This window comes from Muntiacus reevesi, chromosome 1, assembly GCF_963930625.1.
Source record: "Muntiacus reevesi chromosome 1, mMunRee1.1, whole genome shotgun sequence".
Taxonomy (NCBI): domain Eukaryota; kingdom Metazoa; phylum Chordata; class Mammalia; order Artiodactyla; family Cervidae; genus Muntiacus; species Muntiacus reevesi.
This window is the reverse complement of record NC_089249.1, coordinates 239547270-239569481: the sequence shown is the minus strand read 5'-3', so window position 1 is coordinate 239569481 and position 22212 is coordinate 239547270. Positions and strand designations below refer to the sequence as shown.

General features: G+C 50.7%; 1 protein-coding gene across 3 annotated transcripts in view; it reads right to left on the bottom strand.

The window, feature by feature from the left end:
- The window catches only part of SYNPO (synaptopodin), a 57430-nt gene that overhangs the window by 32493 nt on the left and 2725 nt on the right, over positions 1–22212 (bottom strand). For 2 of the 3 annotated variants that reach the window (XM_065918919.1, XM_065918921.1), the window contains exon 2: positions 5125–5775. In XM_065918919.1, the coding sequence (XP_065774991.1) occupies positions 5125–5521 (397 nt within the window). In that variant the 5' untranslated portion in view covers positions 5522–5775. Of the gene's footprint in view, positions 1–5124; positions 5780–22212 lie in introns of all 3 variants that reach the window. The other variant, XM_065918920.1, reaches the window with a different exon arrangement.

Below are 22212 nucleotides of genomic sequence, written 5' to 3'. Positions count from 1 at the left end.
ATTCACCCCCACCCCCTTTCCTCTCTCTTCCCATTAACTCCATTTAAAATCTGTCTTTGTGATCCTGTCCCCCATAACTAACAGCACCTCCAATCTCACCAGCCCGTTTCCTTTCAGACTCAGATGCCTACCCTCTCAGGCCCATCCTCTCCCTCCTCAGCAGCAGTAGCCAGAATAACCATTCAGGACTTGGGCAGGCAGGACTGCCCAAGTAGGACTTAGGCAAAGGGAGATTGAGGAAAGCTGTCATCTCCCAGGCTGTCTGGGGCCATCCCCTGACTTAACTGGTGGGCCAGCAATAACAGAGGCAGTGATGCTCAGAGGCCCATGGCAGGGGTCATCATGCATCAGAATCAAGTAGGGATGCTGTGGAAAGTTGAGATTTTCACTATCAGGTGCCTCCTCCCAGTGGTGGAAGGGCTGGCAGTGGGCTTGGAATAATAAGCACCCTTCATTCCCCCAGCAATTCTGAAACAAAACCACAGTTGGAAAAACGCTGTCCTGGGTTTTCACCAAAGTTTCCCTGGGCTCCAAGTACCCCACCCCTTTAACCAGGGTGATTCCACTTGTGTGTTTTTTCTGTCAGGGTTCTGTGTTTAGATTTCTGCTAGAGGAAGTTGGAAATGTGCTGACGTAAGCCCACCCACCTGAGGTTCTGTGAAATGCAGAGCTGCAAGTGGCCTGGTTTGAGATGTCCCCTGTCCTCAGCGGTTGGGCTTAGAGTGCACGGGGTCAGTTGACAGACGGGACAAGCCCTCCCTGGCTTCTCGTGACCCTCTGCTTGGCTTCTTGGCTGCAGAGAGTTCCTCTGACCCAGCAGCTGCTCTTGTGCCAGGGCTGCCCCAGGTGGCGTGGTGGGGGGAGCGGGCACTGAAGGGGTTGGGGGATTGGCATCAGGCAGGGTATTGCCTGCTCTGTGAGTGCATGCGCTACAGCCCAGCCTGTGAGAAACCAGGAAACAAACTGTGTGGGAGACAGAGGGAGGGAGGGAGGGAGGCTAGGATTACTGTGTGGGTGGCTATGAAAGTGAAAAAGATGGAGAAAAGGAAGGACAGAAAGTGGTTCGGTCTGTATGTGGGTGTGTGACAGTGGGTGTGCAGAGTGGATATGCCTGCAGAAAAAACGTGTGTGCCTGCAAGAGAGATTGCACAGTGTAGGTGTGTGAGCAAAGGAAAATGGAGAGAAGAACATGCTTTTAACCTGTATCTAAGGGAAGGAATGTGTGTGTTTGTGTGTTTTCTGATGGGACTGCTATGTATACAAATTTGGTGAATGTGTCCACATGTGAAAGTTAAACCTGCATGAGTGAGACAGGGGTCTGTGGGAGGGTATGTGCCAATGCCTACCCTATGCACGGGTATGTTGGTGTCTGAGAGCACGTATGTGTAGGCACATGTGTGCAGATGTGAATATATACCCGTGAGTATTTGCATAAGAACATGGTGTGTAGACATCATTTGCTTGTACCTATGTTTGCAGGGGATGTGAGCATGTATGTGTGGGTACATGTGTGAAGTATATGTGAACTTGTGAGCCCTGCCTCTATACCATCACCCCATATTATGGTCACCATGGTGAAGGGAAGGAAGGGGAGTAGGTGGGGCCTTGCCTCCAGCCTCTCTTCCACAGGCCTGAGGAGCAGGGTCCTTGTCCCTGGCCCAGTGACCACTGTCAGCTCTCATCATGGACACTGACTCCTCTACCTCAACAGGATAGACATGGCCAGGGGCAGGGCTACCCTGACAACTCAGGTCCATACCCCCATCTCCACCCCAGAGGCTCGGAGCTGTGTCCAGTAGAGTTGGAAAGGCCTCCAAACCCTCCCGATACCCCAGGCCCCCAAAAACAATGGCCTGGAGAGGAGGGAAGGTGGGTCTCCCAAAGCCCTGGGCAGAGGAGGGGTTGGACTGGCAGTGGATCCCTGGTCTCCCTGGGAGGAGAGGATATGGCTTGGCAGAATCCCCCAGCATCCCTCAGAGCCCAGCCTTCCCCAGGCCCCGTGGGTGAAAAACACAGCCTGCTGCCTTGTCTCCATGGAGACATGGCAGCACAGAGGGAAGTTGAAAGCATGGGCCAGATCTCCCAGGGTTCAAATGTCAGCTCCTCCACCCACCAGCGTAAGACTTTGACTTGTCACTTAAACTTGCTATGCCTTAGTTTCCTCATCTGTGAAACAGTTGAGAAAAGCGTGCACTTCTTAGGGTTGTTTAGAGGATGAGACGAAATAGCCCATACAAAGCATTTAGCCCAGGGCCTGGCAGCTGAACTGGGAGGTAGAAACCCTGGATTCCAGCCCTAGCTTTGCCACCAGCTTACTGTGTGACCTTGGACAAGCTACTTGCCATCTCTGCACTTTAGGATCTCCACAAGATTATCTATAGAATAATTTCAATAAGCCCTGCCAGTTATGATCAGCTGAGACTTTGTGGAAAGGACAGTGAGGGGCTCTCTGGTGAGCTATAGACTAACTAGCACTGATGAGGAGCCCTAGGTAACTTTCCTTTCCACGTTTCTTCTCTCAAGTTGGTAGCAGTTGATGGCAAGAAAGTTGAACTGTAGTCTGCTGCCCACTTCCTCTCTTTGCATCCCCTGACCCTCCAGCCTGCTAAGGACCCCATTATACCTTGCTCAGTTGGTACTAAGGCCTTAGAGAAATGGCACTAGATCCCACCTACCCCAAGTACTGGATGCCCAATGCAGAAGATGCCTTGGCACATACTTAAAACTTTCAGGGAGCACTCAAGAGAGGCAGGTATAATTGTAGAAGGATAGATGTGATTGTCTGAAGATGCTTATAATCCTTTGGCGGTAATGGGAGGAAGCTTTAAAAGGAAGCCCTAATCCACTAATAGCCTGGCAGCTCCACAGGCCTCTTCCCTCTGAATCTCCAGACAGAGAGAAGGGACTGTGGCCACTCTCTTTCCCAAGGGAGCAGAAAGGCTAGTGTAGGCTCCAACCCAAGACCACCCGGGTTTCTGCTCTCTTGCAAGACCCAGCTTCCTTTCTGCCTCTACTTCTGAGAAGTCTTCCCTGCCCACTCCATCCTCCTGAGGTCACTCCTGCCTCTTCTGTCCTAGGAAATGTTCAGGACAGTACTAGATAACCATCTGGCTAGATGTTAAAGAGAGGAATGAACCAGACTATGAGCAAGAAGAATAAGATAGTCTCAGCTCCAGTGCTGACTAGGACCTTGGGCTTAAGTCTCTGAGCCTCAATTACCTCACCTGTACAATGGGGATAGTAAAACCTACTTAGAAAGGCTAGAGTAAGATCAACAAGAATGAGATACTATGAAATGGACCAGCTCCATGTGAAAAGCCAACAGGACCCATTAATGGTTGTCTCTCCTTACACGTTCTCTTCCCTTCCAAGGTGTCAGCAGACAATTCTCTCCCTAGAATTCTCCCATATAGATCCAAAACACAGTGGTAGCCAAGAACAAAGTCCTCATGCAAAACACTGCGACTGAATTATGGCCTTGGAGCTTGCTAGCTGTGAGTCTTGGACGAGTTACTTATAGTTTCTGACCCTCAGTCTTCTCATCTGTATAATGGAGATAGTAACGGTATGTCCCTTAGGGAATTGTTATGTGATTAAATGAAGTGATACCTGTGAAGCTCTTAGCACAGTGGAATTGGCACATAGGGCTCAACAGATAATAGCTATTGTGTTGTTGAGCTGATGATTATCATTTTAGTTGCTATCAACATCCCTTACATGCTTATCTAAATTACCCTGCAACCTCATGATAGTTCTGTGAGGTAGATAGGGCTCATGTTCTTATTTTCATAGATGAAGAAACTAGGAAAGGATTTGAGGGGATCCAGAACTGTCACCCATGTTTCCTGACCCTAGCCATGGTCTGTGAGAGGGGAGGGAGCAGATCCTGGGGCTCCCATATCTAGGGGACCTGGAGGTCTGTCTCCAAGTTCAAGTTTGCTGGATGCTTCTGGGACCCTTTGCCCTTCCTGTCCTAGATGCATCTAAGTCCCCTCCTTGGTTGTAAGTCCCCTCGCCCCTGCTCCCTGTTGTAACCGGAGCCTGGGGGAACAGAGAATAGGAAATGGTGGCCGTGGGGGTTGGTCAGACCCTGGAGAGAATTATTTCAGAAAAGAGAGTGGGCGGGAGGCTGGTGAGATGCCAGGTTGGGTGTCAGCAACGCCTGCACAGAAATGAAGTGCTCCTTCAGTTTCCTGACGCACAAGCCCTCCCAGGCCTGGGTCCCCCACATGCCCTGCGCCCCGGGGATCTGCTGGCAGCATCTCATGCCTGAGCGAGCATGGCTGGGCTCACGTCCTCCCCATCTGGACCCACTTCAGTGTTTCCATGGGCCTGGCAGTAGAGGTGATTCAGTGTGGGTTTCCCTGTCCCGCCCTGCTCAGCTGTCTCCTGCCGCCATAGGAAATTGATCATCCTTCCTTCCTTCCTTCCTTCATGCTATGTTCACCAAGCTCTCCCCTACACACTGTCTTTGGGTCCTCACTGCAGTCCCGGTGACATGCCTCTGTCACCCCTAACAGATGGAAAACTGAGGCCAGGATGAGGAATACGGGCTCAACTCAACCACCAGCAGACTGACCAGGAGCTGTCTCTTCCTCACTTTGGGCCTCAGTTTCCCACCTGTAAAACCAGGAGGTCTGTTTAGAGCAGAGGCTCAGTCTCTACCTCAGAAGCTCCATGAGGGCAGGGGCCACGCCTGTGTGGCCCAGCACTGCGTCCCCAGCCCCCTCAACTAGCGGGCACTCAGCCTGTTCAGCGAGATGGTCCCACCCCATCAGGTGTTCCCACTCCAAGGTCATTTGTTACCACGAACCATTAACAGGCAGACAAGAGTGAGCGATGGGCTTTTTTTAACTAAGCATGATAACGTGGCTTTCTCTTGCTGCCTTCTCACATGCCATCTCTGGCAGAGCCAAGGGTGCCCTTAAATGTGGTCCAGCTGGAACGACGCAGACGGCACAGCCTCCCCGTGTCTCCATGGCTGTTAGCCTGTGCAGGCCCAGGGGACTCGGATGGACTCTCGTGTAACATGGGAAAATATGGCCAGAGGTGTGTGTACATGTTGAGCGCCTGTGGGGTCCTCCCTGACTCTGGCAGTTCAGGGGAAAAGGGCCATGAGCTTACCTGGTTTCTGGGCAACCCTGGGCCCCGGACTGGGGCTGAGGCTGGCTGTCATCACCTGCCGGACCTTCACGATGTCCCCGTCCTGACTGGTTCTGTTGTCAAGCTGGGAAACCCCTCGTGCCTCCCTGGAGCAGCTGGGTGGCCGGGTGCCCAGGGCTCTGGGCAGCTGTGGTGCCCCTTGGGTGGCTCTGCAGGCCTTGTTCCCACTCCTGCTGGCCACTCGGTCTTCCTCCACATCTGTGAGCCCCACCTCTCCCTGCAGGCCCTCCTCACCGCCGCTCTCCTCGGCCTCCAAGGCCAGACACCTGTAGCTGCCATCAGGGATCCCAAAGGCGCAGGGGGTAGACCTGCCTTCACTGGGTGCCGGGGGTAGGGGTGGGAGGTGGGGGCCCAGCATGGTTCAGCCTCTCCTCACGGACACAAAGAAGCTGTCACCCGTATTGGGGTTGGGGCCAGAGGCGCCTGAGTGATTGTTGGTGTCTGATCTTCTTAAGACCTTCTCTCGCTCTCGACTGCCCTTCCTTCCTCAGCCAACTCACAGAGTTGGAAGGGGATCCAATTGCAAGCCTTCCTGGCCTGGGGGGATGGTGAACCCCCAAGGCTTCCTTCTTAACCCGTCTCTTGTCTGTGAGGCCTCCCCTTCAAGATGATCTATCTGCAAAGCAAGAAAAGAAACAGTGCATGAGTTGGTTCTCTGGGTGTTACAGGCTGAATTTCTGAGTCCACTTTAGGGGAACCCTGAGAACTGACTGGGATTTGGGTCTCATGTGTCTGCAGGAAATTTCCAAGCTTTAATCATTCGACATCCCCCATTTCTGCTATATCCTTATGCCACCTGACACTTTATTTGCTTATTATCGTCCCATAAATCAACTTTAAATGACTTCTATTATTTTAGACTTATCTTAAGCAATAATTGCAGAAAACCACAAGTATGTTGTGCTAAGTCATTTCCCCCCTTAATACGCATTAAATAAATATCTAGTTATTTAAAAATATTTATTTGGGCACCTCCTAGAAAAAATTCTCTCATATGGCCCAAAGATACATGTGCCACAGGAATCACAGGAATGCTGGTGCAGAGGGTACAGACTAGGGGCACAACCCCCTGAGGAGGCTCTGCACCAAGGGAGGTAGTGCAGTGATTTGCCCAGGCTTTGAGCTAGAATCCCACCTGTGTGGTGGGCAACAAGTCATGTGACCTTGTGACCCTCTGCATCCCCATCTGTAAAACAGGAACTGTAATATTTCCATCTCAGTGTTGCAATGAGGATTAAGTGAGAAAATGCGTTGCAGAGGGTTTAAGACAGTTTCAGAGTCATAACTTAATACATATCAACTATTCTTTTCATTCCACATACACAAAAATTTGAGCTCCTATTTACATTTCAGACACCATAAAAAGTCTTGGAGATCCAATGGGGATAAAGAAGATATGGTACTCTGACTCATGAAGCTGTGGATGGGGGAGCTGTGGATGACAACAGGGCCAATCATAATAACAGTATGATCATTTAGAAATGTTAAAAATGACAATAATCCAGGAGAGAGGGGATGGAGGCTTCCTATAGGGATGCAAGGAGGAGATGGATGGGAGAGAAACTTGGGCGGAAGAATTGGCTGGGCTGGGAGGCAGATGGAGAGTAGGTGTGGAGGAAGAGGGAGGAGGCTAGGATGCAGCCCAGTTCGTCACTCTGGTGACAGCGTGATTTCGTTAATAGAGATCAGGAATAAATGGGAAGGAGCAGGTGTTCAGGGGAGCAGGGAAATGAATTCAGTTTGGGATTTCCGGGGGAGATGCACACGGTCAGCTCCACACAGAGGCCTGAAGAGCAGGGGAGAGTTCCAGTTTGGGGACAAGAATTTGAAAATCACTTGTGGAGGCTTGTAGACAAGAATGTGAAAATCACTTGTGGAGGTCCTGGGCAGGGGTGGGCCAGATGGCCCAGGACAGGCAGGTAGAGCTTACGACAGGGTCGATGACCAGTTGCATTGGGAGGAAACCTTGAAGTTTACAGATATTGGCTACCAGATCTCGTATTCCACCACTGCTTAGCTGTGTGAACTTGGGAGAACCTGAACTCTCTACAACTCTCTTATCCTACTGCAAAACAGGGAGGGGAGAATCCTTGCAGTCCCATGGATGGTAAGAATCCTGAGCATCGTGAAAGACTGTGGACACTGGCAACCTCGGAGCCTGGGCTGACCTCTGCTGCTGCGGTGCCTGGAGGCCACAGCTTTGCCCACCGGCAGGGCCAGGCATCCCCCACCTCAGCAGGCTGGGTCAAGGCCTTGGCTTCTGACTGGAGCTGTGCTGGCAGAGTGCGGTAGACCAGAGGAAAGATAAGCATGTTCCCAGGTGCCACGGCACATCAGTGCCAACCAGGGGGAGCCAACAGGCACCTCGGTCAGAAAGATAAGAGACACCTGTTACGGCAGCCTCAGTGGTGGGGAAATCGGTACAGAGGAGCCAACCTCCTGCTCGGAGGAGAATGGGCACTCATGATATTAAACACCTACCCTATCCCACGCTGGGTTATTCACTTATGTCATCGAAAGAGATCCTCAGAACAACCCAGTGAGGGAGGTACTGTTTTTATTATCCCATTTCAGAGGTGAGGAAATTGAGGATCAGAGAGCCCAAGTGACTTCCAGCCTAAGTCATACAGCTAGCAACTGGTAAGTCTAATCTCTGAACCTAGATCTGGCACCTTGACTGTGATGGACTCAGAGAATAGAGTCTCCAGAGTCTCATTTGTCTCCCAATTCCTTCTCACTCACCAGCTGCTGCCAGATTTATGCCACTACAGTTTCAAAGAATCTAGAATCTCATGCAGGACCAGGAGAATTCTGAGACCTAACTGGCTGTGTGACCTTGGGCTGGTGCTTTCTGCCCTCTGGAGTCATTTTGCCCAAAGGCACCATGGCGGGCTTAAGCCAGATGATGCTGGAGAGTCCATCCAACCCCGGCATTGTGGGATGCCATGATTCTAAGCCTTTGGCTCTCCCCACCACCACAGCCACCGCCCCACCAGAGAGAGAGCCAGATGGCAGGAGGCAGGAGTAGGTGTGGAGGTGGGGGCAGGGCTCCCTGTGACGCCCCACGGGGCCTCGCCTCACTCTATGCCTGCTTCTGTTTTGCTCTATTTGACGGTGGCCACGGTTTCCAGGAAAGAAAAGAGAGGCGGAAAAGTTAACTTTCCGCCACCCACACAAATATTTTTGGCCGGCGTTGTCTTCACACTGCCAAGATGGGAGGGAGGGGTTGGCAGGAGCGCACCAATTCAAGTCTCCCTCCTAAGGAGGGAAGACTCCCAACCCAGCTGGGGGGTCTGGGCAGGCCCCGTGTGGGCCCAAGCCCTGGAACACCCACCCTACTTGGGAGCTTGGGGCCGGGCAGGGTGTCAGGACCCAGAACAATAATGGCAGCCACCATGTACTGAGTATCTGCTGGTGCTCAGCCAGGGCTTTGACCTGGCAATCCTGTGGGTCAGCCACACGAGTGCTGTCTACAGAGGGGGAAACTGAGGCACGTAGAAGTACCTTCAGCATCCAGAGTCACAGGGCGGTGAGTGGCGGAGCTGCTGGGCCCCCGTGCTCTTACTCATATATCAGACTCATTCGCAACACCCCACAGGGCCCCTGAGGCTACGCTCAGACTTAGCACACTGTCGGTGTGGGCTCCACCACAGGCAGGAGTGAGTCCGCTCGCGTCTCAGCAGACACGAGAGGAGGTCCTCTAATAGCAGCTTCCCTAAAAGCCACAGCCCTGCTCTGGCTGCAGGCTGAGGTTCTAGGCCTTCCAGCCTTAGCACAGAGCTGACAGTCCTGCATACCCATAGTGCTCACCTCAGAGAGGGGGGCTCTGAGGAGCCCAGAACAGGGAAGGGATCACCCAGGTTGTAGAGAAAGTTTAGTTGCAGGCCTGGTGCTAGAGCCCAGGTGTCAAGTCACCTGCTTTCAGCCCCTCACGTAACCCGTGCTGCCTCCTGAGTGGTCCCGTCCTCCCTCCCCTGACATCCCATGAGTGCAAGCAGGGTCCCCAGGACTGGAAGCCTAGTTGAGCATCAGATCTCTACAGCCCTTGTCTGAGGCTGTAGAGGGCCTGCTGTTGGGATCTCCACGGGCTCCTTCTGTGGCTGGCACCTGCCATGAGTGGGCCCAGGGAACATGGCCTTGGAGCCTCAAGTCCCTTCTGCTGTTCCTTGTGTCATGGGGGAAGGGCACTGGCTTTGGAATCACATCTGGGTTTGAATTCTGTCTCCTCCATTCGTTGGCTGCCTGACTCTTTGTGAGCTTTGGTTTCCCCTTCTGAAAAACAGATTAAAACACGGCCAGCATCCCAGGATTGTTGGGGAAATACAGGCTCCTCCTCCACTCAGCAGTGGATGAGGGACCAGGGCTGTGTGCTGCTCACCTGTGGGGCTCTAGGGATGCTTGGCTCACAGGCTGGGCAAACGGAAAGCCCAGTCTGGCCCCTCTGACTCTCCATCATCTGCAGGGCCCCCAGCCTGCTTTTGCAGCTGCAGAGGAAGTAAATGGAGTGAAGGGATGCAAAGGGTCAGGGCTTAAGTGGATGCATTGCAGGCTCAGGCCTGGGGTTCTACTTTTGACTTTCCCTCTGACTTACTGAGTCAATGCTGGGGAAATCACAGGATCTGATTTTGTAAGGAAGAGACTAGAGAAGGCAGAAAGAGGAGAAGGAGTCTAGGAAGATTAAACTCTTATTCCTCTGAAAGACTTCATCCTTGGCCTCCCCATCTGCAAACTCTCCCTGTCTCCATCCATCCTCTGTAGGATCTGGTCCATTCTTCTAAAGCACATCTCTGAGTGTGCTGCTCACACGCTCAGGAACTTTCTGTGGCTGCCCATTGATCATGGGATAAAGAAAAGTTGCAAACAAAGGGAAAAGCAGATTCAAAGGCAGGTCTCATGTTTCTTGGCTGAGGGGAAGAAAGGAGGGCTTCCTGGGGATGAAGGATGATGTTTCAGTTGAATTTGATGAAATTTGGCAGGAAGTGCTTGGCATTCTGATGAATGAAGAATACTCTGTCCATCAAGACCCAGTGAAGGCCAGAAAGCAGGACCATTTGAGGATGAACCTGGAGAACCACAAGGGCCTGGATAGGTAGAGGCTAAGGCATGTGTGGCAGGGCCAAGGGAGGTGAGAGAACATGGTCAAACTGTGACAGACTTCAGTTGTCTGGACTCTTTCCTGCTGTCTTGAGAGGTGATGGAGAGGGTAGCCCTGTCGGGCTGGGGGAGCCAGTGCAAGGCCCTGTTCTGGGGGTGGAACTGGAGGCAGCAAGGCCAGAGCAGAAGGTGGAGGCTGGAACTAGAGCTGGCATGCAGGCATCCCTGTGAGAGCAGCATCTTGGAAGCACTTCCTCCGCACCTGGCACAGGGCCAGGCACATAATAACAATGACAAGGATGATAGCTGCAGTTTATGAAGTGTTTACTACGTCAGGTGCTATTCCAGACACTTGGTGTGCGTTAACTCATGTTACCCTCATCACAGCCCTGTAAGGAAGATGCTATTATTATCCCCATTTTGCAGATAAGGAAATTGAACTTACATGACTGGCCAAGCTCACGCAGCTAGTGAGTGACTGAGTCAGGGGTCATATCCTGATAGTCTAGCTCCAAATATCACTCATATCCATAGAATGTGCTGCCTTAATGGTTAAAGTAATTACTAAACAAACAGATGAATGAGAAGGAAGGATGGGAGGATGGGAGGGGGAGAAGGAGAAGACTATCTCTAATGCCTGGTACATAGCCTGGTACACAGGAATCACTCAATAATTATTTATCAAGTGGAATAATGAGTGTGACTGAGGTACTAACTGTATAGCCTAGGGATGGAAATAGAATCACCCTGGGGATAGGGGTAATCCAGTACTGATCCAGATGGCTCAGGGTGCACCTACCTGCCCCATCCATCTGACAGCATCTCACATCAGGGCTGAGGTGGGGGTTACTGTCTGCACTGTCCAGAGCTGAGTTCTCTCTGCCACTAGGAGGAGAGCTGTTGTGGTCCTCAGGTGTCTGAGCTGAGAGTATGATCCTGCCTTAGTGCTTCTAAGGGGTAGGAGGGGGTAGGAGCCAAGGTTGGAGTGGGGTCTCTTCCCCATGACTCCAAATGGAGAATCTCAAACCCCTCCAACCTCCAGAACTGGTGAGATTGAGGAAACCCACCAGTTAAAATTATCTTGCTCTGTGTTCTGGAAGGATAACTTCCTTTCAATGAGCCTCAGTTTTCCCAACAGAAAAAGGCAGACTGGTTGGTGGGGATGGTAGTATGCAAGGTTCACGGTGTCCCCAAATCCTCACTGGAGGTGCCCTCTCCAGGCATTGTCCAGTGGGCAGAGTCAGTCCCAAAGAGATGTGCAAATGTGACCCCACGTTACTGACCCGCCCCTTCAGACCTGTGGGACAGGCTGGTCAATCATGGCCTCCTTTCTTCCTGTCTTGACCTGCAGCCCTCACCTCTCTGGCTGCCCAGCCTGCTCTGACTGCTCTTCCTTCCTCCCCGTTTCCCTCCTCCCTGGGTTCCCATCCTACTCCTGGGACGTGAGGAGCCAGTGTTGCGTGAGCATCCTGTGGGAGATCTCCAGAAGCATCAGGAAACCGTCCCTTGACAAGAGGTGGCTGTGAGGGGCTGGGAAGAACTCCTGAGCCAGATGCACTGGGTGGTCTCAGGAGAGAGGAGTGTCAGCCAGGCCCCAGTGAAGCCCCATGGTAGCTGGGTAATTGGGGGCCAGCCACTCTGAACTGGAACTGAATTCCAGTTGCCCTCTTGTAGGATGGAGACGCAGGCAGTTGCTTACTCATTCATTCTTTTGACACGTATTAACTGAACGCCTGCTCTGTGCCATCCACTATTTTAAGTCCTGGCAGTACACAGTGAACAAAAGAGAGAGAGAGAGAAAAAAAAAAATAGCACCCTGCCCACGTGAAGCCCACATGTTAGTTGGGATTGACGAAAAATAAATAAATATGTCAAAGGGTGAGAAGTATGATGGAAAAATAATTAAGCAGAAAAGGAAACTGGAGAGTGTGTGTATCATTAGGACAGAAAAGACAGTGGCATTAATATGATGCTCTCTTAGAACTTCCCTGGAGGTCCAGTGGTCAAGACTGCGGTTCCATTGCAGAGTGCATGGTTTTGATCCCTGGTTGGGAAACTAAGATACCACATACCGTGTGGCAGTGTGGCAAAAATATGCATATGTAGTGCCATCATATATATGTATATACACACACACACAAACACGTATAGTGCTGTCTTCTGTTTATATGGCATATATATTTCAAGTTTACTATGTTTTGAACTGGACTGCCAGGGAAGTCCCTCAAGTTCCCTATTATGTTGAATTCTCATCTGCAATTAAAAATATATAAAATTCATATTAGATGGCAAACTCAGGAACATAAATCCTGCAAGCCCCTGAGACGTGTCTTATGCTAACATTCTGATTATTCAATCATTCACCACTTTAGAACCTTCATGTCCTGCTAAAAACCTGTCTACAATTTAGGATTGAGTATTTTTATGGTCCAGTATATAAAAATGTGATTTCACATATTAGCTTGTTTCTTTGAGAAAATTCTTTCCCAACTACATTAAGTGGATAGAGGGTCTCCTGTATGTGAAAACATGTTATCCCATGATTTTGAGGATAATAATAAGGATATCCTATGGCTGTGGTGAGGATTAAATAAGTTAATGTGCATAGATGCTTATGAAGAGGCAGCTGCTGTCATTATAATTGTTGAGTTTGTTAAGGAGTGACTGAGGATATAATTAGAACAAGGGCCATATTTAACTGAACACTGTGTGCTGGGCACCATCCAGGTATATGATATCAAGTATGATCTTGTTTATTCCCCACAACAACTTGATAAAATAGGTACCACTACTATTCCCATTTAACAGATGGGGAAACAGAGACTGAGAGAGGATAATCTCTTTTCATGGTCCCAGAGCAGGAGAAAAACCAAGCTGGTACCTGAAAGTTACCTGGAATGGTCATTAATAGGGGAAGGTCCCCCAGGGTTCGAGGAGAGCCATTTTGTACAAACCAAAAATCTCTTCATAATGGGTCTGGTTCTGTCATGCCCTCTGCACCGCTGGATGCATCCCTTCACTCCTGGGCTTCAGTGACCTCCAGCCACACACAGGGCTGGCTTGGCACCTCCAAGTGCCCTTCCAGCTCTGAACTGCCCGTGCGTCCTAGTACCCAGGATACTGGGGGCTTGAGTCCATTCCATCGGACACACCAAATCCAGGCTGCTCACCAAGTCAGCCAAGTTCTCTGTGCGTCACGTCTATTTCTGCCCTGCTGGGTTTATAAATATGTGGCCTGGGAACTAGCTTCAGGGGAACTGGAGAGACTGAAGTCATGGCTATAAATACAGGGCAAGGCTGGCTGGGGTTGGGCAGGGGGTGCAACAGAGTCAATGCCAGCCTGGAAAGTCACACCCTGGGGGTCCTGTGGGCAGTCCAGTCTCCTCCTGGACACACAAGAAGATGGAGGCCCAGAGGGGCAAGGACGTGCCTATGGACACACGGACAGCGAGGTCAGCAGTGGACCTGGTCCACAAGGCTCCTGATTCTGAGAAGAGGCTGCTCTTTACACATTCTACTCTGCCCAGGATCACAAGTCCTCACCCTGCCTTGGGGCTCACCTAGTTTAACAAGAGCAAGATATTATCATTTAAGTTCATAAAATAAATCTCTACTTTTGATAAGATACTGCTTTTTATGTGTTGGAAATATTGGGGCTTTCCAATATTTCATTTGAGGAAGTGTTCTATGACTAAAAATTCAGCAAATTACTACCATATCTACCTCCCACTCAACAGGACTCCCGTTTCACCACGTGCCTGGGCCCAGCCGTATGCTGGAGCCCAGCATACTGACGCACAGGTCAGTTGTGGGAAGCACTTCCCAACTCTGCTCAGTGACATCGCTTTGATAGCTTGAAGTGAGCTGTGGTGGGAGTCATTACACCATGGATATAGGCAGATGCTACGAATCAGGGCTTTTTCCCCTCTAGAGTAGTTGTTGTTCAGTCTCTAAGTTGTGTCCCACTCTTTGTGACTCCATGGACTGCAACACACCTGGCTTCCTTGTCCTTCACTGTCTCCCTGAGTTTGATCAAACTCATGCCTATCGAGTCAGTGATGCCATTCAAACATCTCATCCTCTGTCGCCCCCTTCTCCTGCTGCCCTCCATCTTTACCAGCATCAGGGTCTTTTCTAGTGAGTCGGCTCTTCACATCAGGTGGCCAAAGTATTGGAGCTTCAGCATCAGTCCTTCCAATGAGTATTCAGGGTTAATTCCTTTAGGATTGACTGGATTCATCTCCTTGCTGTCCCAGAGACTCTCAAGAGTCTTTTCCAACACCATAGTTCAAAAACATCAGTTCTTCAGTGCTCAGCTTTCTTTATGGTCCAACTCTCACATCCATACATGACTATTGGAAAAACCATAGTTTTGACTACACAGACCTTTGTAGGCAAAGTAATGTCTTTGCTTTTTAATACACTGTCATAACTTTTCTTTCAAGAAGCAAGTGTCTTTTAATTTCGTGACTGCACTCACTGTCTGCAGTGATTTTTGTTAAACATTTTACTGCACGCCACTGGCTAAGACTATTGCTAGTAAACCCCTACTCATGCCTGTTAGCTGGCTGTCTGAACTTGGGCTGGTTATTTTACCTCTGTGAGCCTCTGTGTTTCCATCTGTAGACACTATAACCACACCTGCACCCTAGCTACTGTGAGAATTAGATGAGTTTGTGCCCCAAAGGGTTTCCAAACGTGTCTGCTTGATAGATCACCCTAAGATCTTTTACACATTTCAGAGCCCTGGCCACACCCTAGGCCAGTTTGATCACAACCTTTGGGGCTTGGTAGGTTTTGAAATTTAGGTTTGGGAACCACTCTGCCAGCACTCAGCAGCTATCCAGAGACCTCAGAGGGATGGGGACCATGCTGACCCTTTATCCTTATTCCATTTAACTCATGGAGTCTCATGAAAAAAAAAAAAAACAAAAAAACTTAAAAAATGGTGGGGATTTGTTTGATTGTTTGTTCTGTGTAAAGGCCTAGTTTGCCTAAGACACACAGGAGGTGCTACAGAAGGTGTGGTCCTTCCAAGGACACCAGAAGGAGGGGCCTTTGCGCTCTCCCTTCCAGATGTGAGCCTGGCCACCCCACACACCACAGCAGATGGACCACAGGCTTGCAAACCCCAAGGAGGCCTCACTTCATGTGGTTCTCAGCTGGGGAGATGGAGAGACCTCAGCCTGGTTCTTCCCTCCCATCCTAGAGAGAATGAGGCTGGTTCTTCTCAACCTACAGGCCAAGGGCTCACACAGCTTGGCTTAGCCTGGGAGACATCAAGCTGCTGGCTGGAAGGACTCATAAGAATAGAAATATCAGTGCTTATGCCAAGGGCTTGGGGCCCCAGCCCAGCTTCCCCCTGGACCATCACCAACAACAACCAATGATAAAAATAATCATCTTAGTGCCTGACATTTATTGGCTGCTTCCTATGCACTAGGATATAGCACAGCAAGCACTTTTAAAGGTAGTCTAGTATTCGACTGTGAGGTCCAATATGGTGGTTGCTAGCCACAAGGGCTGCTTAGCTTTTGAAACGTGATGAGTTCAAATTAAGCTGTACTCTAGTATTCACCAAATTTGCAAGACTTAGAACCCAAAGAAGAATGTAAAATGTCTCATGAATGACTTTTTTAGATTTATTACATGTTAAAATGATGCTATTTTGGATTCAAGTGGGTGTATTATTAAGATAAATTTCTCAGGTTCCTTTTTTCCCCACCTGTTTCTTTTTACTTTTTTAGTGTGGCTTTTAGAAAATGTAACGTTATGTATGTGCTTACATTTATTTCAATGGACAGCACTGGTATCAGGTTGGGAGGGCAGGCTCTCTAGGGCCACACTGCTGGGCTTTGAATTATATTCTGTGTTCTACCACTTATCAGCTGTGAGAACTTGGGCAAGTTATACAATTCTCCATGCCTCGGTTTCCTCATCTGTCAAACTAGGATAATAATAGTACCTACCTCTTGTGAATTTAATGTGCCTGGCACAGAGAAAGTACTCAGTAAAAATGAGCTGTCCGGGACTGCCTGACCCTGGGCTAAGTGATACCCTTGGGTCATCTCGTACCTCATAGGTGCTGAGCTCCTTGTCACTGGTGGTAAACAAGCAGAGCCTGGAAACTCCTTGGCAGGCTGCTCTTGAGGGAGTCCCCAAGCTAAATGTGGGTAGGAGAGACACTGGTGAAAAGATCTGTGAAGATGATTCCCAGTACTGACACTGCATTATGCTGCTCTCTGCCCCTTGCTTCCCTGGAGGAGGAAATGGCAACCCACTCCAGTATCCTTGCCTGAAAAATCTCATGGGCTACAGAGTCGCAGAGAGTCAGAGACGACTGCGCACACACTCATGCCCCTTGCTTGATGCTCTCTGTTCACCCGCTCTCACTCACCATGTCCTCCTTTTCTTTCGTAAATCTTCACTCAACCCAATTGAATGTAACAAATGCTTTTAAGTGCCATGAAAAAGCCAGCCCTGTGCAGGACACTGGGGATATCAGAGGGAGAGCAGGTGTGGTTCCTGCCACTCAAGAGTCTAGTGTGGGCAGAAGGACATGGGATGGGGGTGTGAACAGCTATGATACAAGGTGGCAGGGGTCATGGGGGCCTCAATCTCTCTGAGCCTCAGTTTCCCCATCTGTAAAATGGGGCCAATGATAGCATGACCTTGTAGGCACTGTTGTGAAGATGAAATGAGATGGTGCAGGAGAAGCACTTTGCCCTGTGCCTGGCACATGGATAGGCTCAGGAAGTGTTGGTTGTTACTCTGGCTCCACAGGGGCTGCATCATGTGAGTTTTGCTCCCCATTCATTTATTCAGCAAGCAGGGTTTTTTGATTTTTAATCTTTGGCTGTGCCACAAGGCATAGGGAATCCTAGTTCCCTGACCAGGGATCAAACCCGCTCTCCCTGAAGTAGAATTGCAGAGTCCTAAGCACTGGGACTGACAAGGAAGCCCCTGGCAAGCAGTTTTTAAACACACCCTATGAGCCTGGACTCCTGTTGGATCTGGGAGTACAGTGGGGGCTTGGATAGGTCGAGAGCAGGGCAGGGTGGCACAGTGAAGACAGACAGTAAGCCATCAGATGAAAAAATTAACAAAGTACTTTCAAAAATGAGAAGTGATCTGTAGATGACAGAGGGAGGAAGTTCACCCCCTGCTCTAGTGCAGCTGCTGTTGCACCCCTAGAAGCCAGTGTAACGCCTGCACCTAGGGGGTGCTCAATAAATGCATGTCGAGCAGACCTCAAATGAGAGGCACTAGGGAGTGAGGGAAAGAGTGGACTTGGGAGCCTTCCCTGGGGAGAACCAGACTGTCGGTCCACCAATGACCTCGCAGGCTGGGGAGGCAGGAACCAGGGCTGGAGGTCTGGGTTCAAGCTGGGGTTATGATCTGCCGCCTTGTCTGAGCCACTGACTTCATGCAAACCCTTTCTCCTCAGTTGCCTGCATTCACCCACCCCTCCTTAAAGGGAGGGGGTGGACAAGGTGCTGCCCAGGGCCTCCTCCCCCACTGTGGATGACCCTGTCTGAGACTCTGTCCTCATCCTGGTGGGCCATGGGGCAGGGGTAGGAGTTGAGGCCCTGGAGAGACCAGGGGAGCAGGTGTGCTCAGGACTCCCTGGGGACCCCTTCCCTTCAGCACAACCTGTTGAAAGAGCAGGAGTCAGGAGACACTGATCTTGGCCTCTTTCACTCAGGCCTCCAACTTTGGCCTGTACATCTTCAGTGTTAGAGGCCTCACTTTCCAGGCAACTCATTCATTCCATCTTTAGTGTCCCTTTTTCTAGAGAGGTGAAATCTCTCCGCACTCTATCCTACTGAGCTTAACCCCATCCTCTGAGTATTTTCTATTCTCTCCCTCAGGCTAAACTTCAATCCCTTCAACTATTTCATACAGAAAAGAATTTCTGACCCCTTCCATCCTGTTGACCCTCGTTTACTGTCAGTCTATCTGTCAGATTCTCAGAACTAACATGACCACAATAAACCAGGAAAATCAAACCAGCACAGATTATGGCAAGACCATCACCTCCCTCATTCTGGGCATTCTACCTTTATTAATGCAGCCTAACAGGAGAAAGGAGAGGTAGAGGATGAGTTGGTTAGATAGCATCACTGACTCTATAGACATGAATTTGAGCAAACTCCAAGAGAGACTGGAGGACAGAGGAGCCTAGCAGGCTATAGTTCATAGGGTCGCAGAGTCAGACATAACTTAGCAACCGAACAACATCAGATTAACTTCTCCCCCCTTCAACAGCTATATCTCTACAGGAATATATTGTCCATACGGTTCACAAAGATGTTACTATGCTGCTGTTATTTTCTGCCACATCTCCCATACCCTGGACCTCTGCAGTTGGCATTTTGAGCCCAGTGGAGGACTCTGATATATGTATATATATTTTAGTTTGATTCTTGACTGAAAGGATTCTCAGTGAGTGGTGGAGCCAAGGTGAAAGAAAATAATAACCTCCCCATCACACACACACATGCAAAATGAAATAAAATAATGGAAGGGAAACATGTTTTGTCAATAGGCATCCAGAGCTATCATTAAGGAAGCTCAGGACACACTTCTTGTTGAGGCAATGGCTGGCTGGCTGAACTATGTGAGGGTAAAAGACACAGGATGGTAAGGCCTAGGAGGCAGACTGAGTCTTAGGGGTCATGCAGGTGACTGAATGGAGCTGTGGAAGAGATGCTGGAAGAAGAGGCCTGAGGGCATGGAGCCTGAGTGTGATGTGAGAGCCTGTGTGATGCCGACCCCTGCCTCTCCTCTCTGCTAAGCCTTGCTCAGCACACACAGACATCCAGCCTTCCTGGGGCCTGCAGCATCACGTTGCCAGTCACATGGTGTGGACCGTGGGGGTGAGAGTGCTGGTCTCAGGGCCTGGCACAGAGTCAGGGAGGGCACCATGTTCTGGGCCCCGCTGCCCTGAGCCCACTTTCCCATCTGCACACCAGGGCTAATTACAGTGCCTGCCTTGTGGAGTGGCTATGAGGCTTAAACAAGTTTATCCAAGTAAGGAGCTTAGAGCTCGGGGTAAGTGCATGGGAGGTGTTACTGTAATTGCAGCGAGGGGCTGAGCTGTGTGTGTTGTGGGGTGAGAGGAGCGAGGTGGTTAAGCTGGAAGATGCTATGGAAACCCTCCGTCCCCAGCACCCCCTCTCATTCTTAGACCTTCTGTGCCCTACATCTGTGCATGTGAATATGTGCCTTGTGTGTGTGTCTGTGAATGTGTGTGTGTGTGTCTGTATGTATGGGTGTGTGTCTGTGAATATGTGTGTGTGTGTGTGTGTCTGTATGTATGGGTGTGTGTCTGTGAATATGTGTGTGTGTGTCTGTATGTATGGGTGTGTGTCTGTGAATATGTGTGTGTGTGTCTGTATGTATGGGGGGGTGTGTGTGTGTCTGTACACACAAACATGTCTGTGTATGTGCATGTCTATATACCTGGATATCTGTATCTGTGTATGTGTGTGTTTGTGCATGAGTGTGCACACACCCCGTGTGGTGGGGGTTGTTGGAGTCTGTCTGCAGAACGGCTGGGAGTGGCCCGGGAGGTGGCTCCGCCAGACCAAACAACCCGAGCGCTCGGAGCTCCAGGCTTTCTCTGAGTCTGTTTGCTTTCTTTCTCTCCCTTCCGGCTCTCCTTCAACCGGTTCCCGCTTCCAGGGAGCAGAGCTGGAAGGAGGCCCTGGCCGGGTCGGCACGGGGCCTCCCCACCTCCCTCTCCCCGCAGGGTTTCCCACCCTCTCGCCTCCACCCCTCCAGTCCCTGCCTCGGCTCCACTTGGACCCCACACAGGCCCCTTTCCCTCTCGGAGCCTCACTTTTCCGTTTCCTCCTTTCTCTTGTGCCCCTTCAGGTAGGAAGCCGCCCCACGGCCCTGCTGGCGGGGACAGGAGCCCTGCTGCTGCCCACCCTTCGCCCGGGGACGGATCAGAGCTCCAGGGGGTGGTGTGTGTGGCAGGTTCTGAAACCAGCCTAGGGGGATGCCCTACCCGGGCTGTGGGGCCTCTGGCCTCCCTATTCCTGGCGCCTTGGCCCTGACCAGGCATAAGTGGGACAATTTGAAGCAAAGATTTTGAGGGGCCTGGTCCCTGGGGTCAGCCCAGGACCTGGCCTCAGGCCTCCAGGATCCTACTCAGCTAGAGCAGTGTTCTCTGAGCACCTGTTGGCCTGTTTAATCGCCACAGCTGTCCCACAAGGTTGGTAGGTGTTATCCCTGGCCCAGTTTTACAGAGAGTGAAGGAAGGTGCTAGAAGATACAGAGCCAGGGAACCAGGCCTGGGGGAGCTCGTGCTCGTCCCTCATCTCACTGCTCACGCTCCGTGTCCCCTCCCCTCCATGAAGCGGCAATGCCATGCCCTCCCTAAATCAGCATAGTTATCCTCAGACCTGATACCTTTGAGATGCTATTTATTGAGTGCCGGATACAGTGTGTGCCAGGCCTTCTGTACCATCACCTCCTGACTCTTTGTGACATCCCATTTTACAGATCAGGAAAGTCAAGCTGAGAGAGGTGCAGGGACCTGGCAAGCTCCCACTGCTGTGGTAGAAGAGCTCAGGGTCACCTGATCCCTTTCTTTTTTCCTAACCCAAGAGCAAAGTGCAGCTTTCTTTTGCCTCCTGCCAATATTATCAGTAGATCTGGGTTTGACAGCTATATGTGAATTGCTTTGTCACCGCTTCATACCCTATGTGCGGCAAACCCAGGAAAAACAAGATGAAATCTAAGGAAGTAGAGCTCTCCGGCATCCCTGTGGGTAGATAAGCTGCAAGTTTAACTACAATCCTCTCCCTCTGTCCGAATCCATGGCTGAGTCCACCATGGGGAATATGTTTAAACACACAGTGGTCATATGAACAGTTTCATTTGCCAGATGAGAATGTTTCCTTAGGAAGAAGTTGCTCTTTAAGCCCATGTCCTCCCTACTAATCAGGGCCACCTCCCACTCCCAGGCCAGGCTGATTTCTCTGTAACGATGCCCATAAAACTGTCCAGGTTTCCGTTTGCCCTTGGTCTTGGGCGTAGCTGCTGGTCATTCTCAAGGCCACTGAAAGTCACTTAGAATGTGATAAGGTCTGCAAGCAGGAACTTTGGCCATGACCCTGGCCAGCTGCTTCCCCAGGGTTTGAGATAGCTAGTCCAGCCCCCAAGGGAACCTGGGCCCAAGGAGTGTGGATGACTACATGTGGTCCATCCTTGCTCAGGGAGCTCCTCCACAAACTCACATGGTTTATCCCCCACCTTCCCTGGGAAAGCACTTCTGTAGAGGAACAAGGGGGCTTCTTCAGTGGCTCAGCAGTAAAGAATCCACCTGCCTTGCAGGAGACACAGGAGATGTGGCTTCAGTCCCTGGGTTGGGAAGATCCCCTGGAAGAGGGCATGGTAACCCACTCCAGTATCCTTGCCTAGAAAAATCCCATGGACAGAGGAGCCTGGTGGACTGTAGTCCATGGGGTTGCAAAGAGTCAGACATTACTGAAGTGGCTGAGCACATATGCATGCAGGCGTGCATGCAGAGGAACAAGAACCCTCTAGAGGTAGATGGATGTTGGTCCATCCCAGGGCAGAACTAGAAAATTATTTCAGCCTCTTGAGGTCAGTAGGAACACTAAGGCCCCAGACAGTCAGGGCACTTGCTCTGGGCTCCTTCCTCCACACCTGCTGCCTCCCCAAGAAGGGGCCATGCATTCATCCCCACAAGGATGCCATCCACTTCCGTGAGCCCCCTGGATGCCCTCCTCCCACTGCAGGATGAGACAAGACAGGCAGTCTGAGGAGGTGAACTTCCTGCATCAGGGCGGTGTGTGCTAGCCTAGAGGGCTGGTGATGAAACAAATCACCAGTGAAAATCCATGGAAAAGGAGGCATCAGTCATGAGTAACAATAGCAGCAACAGGGAGCCTTCCGGGGGCTGGGGGTGGAGATGAGGGA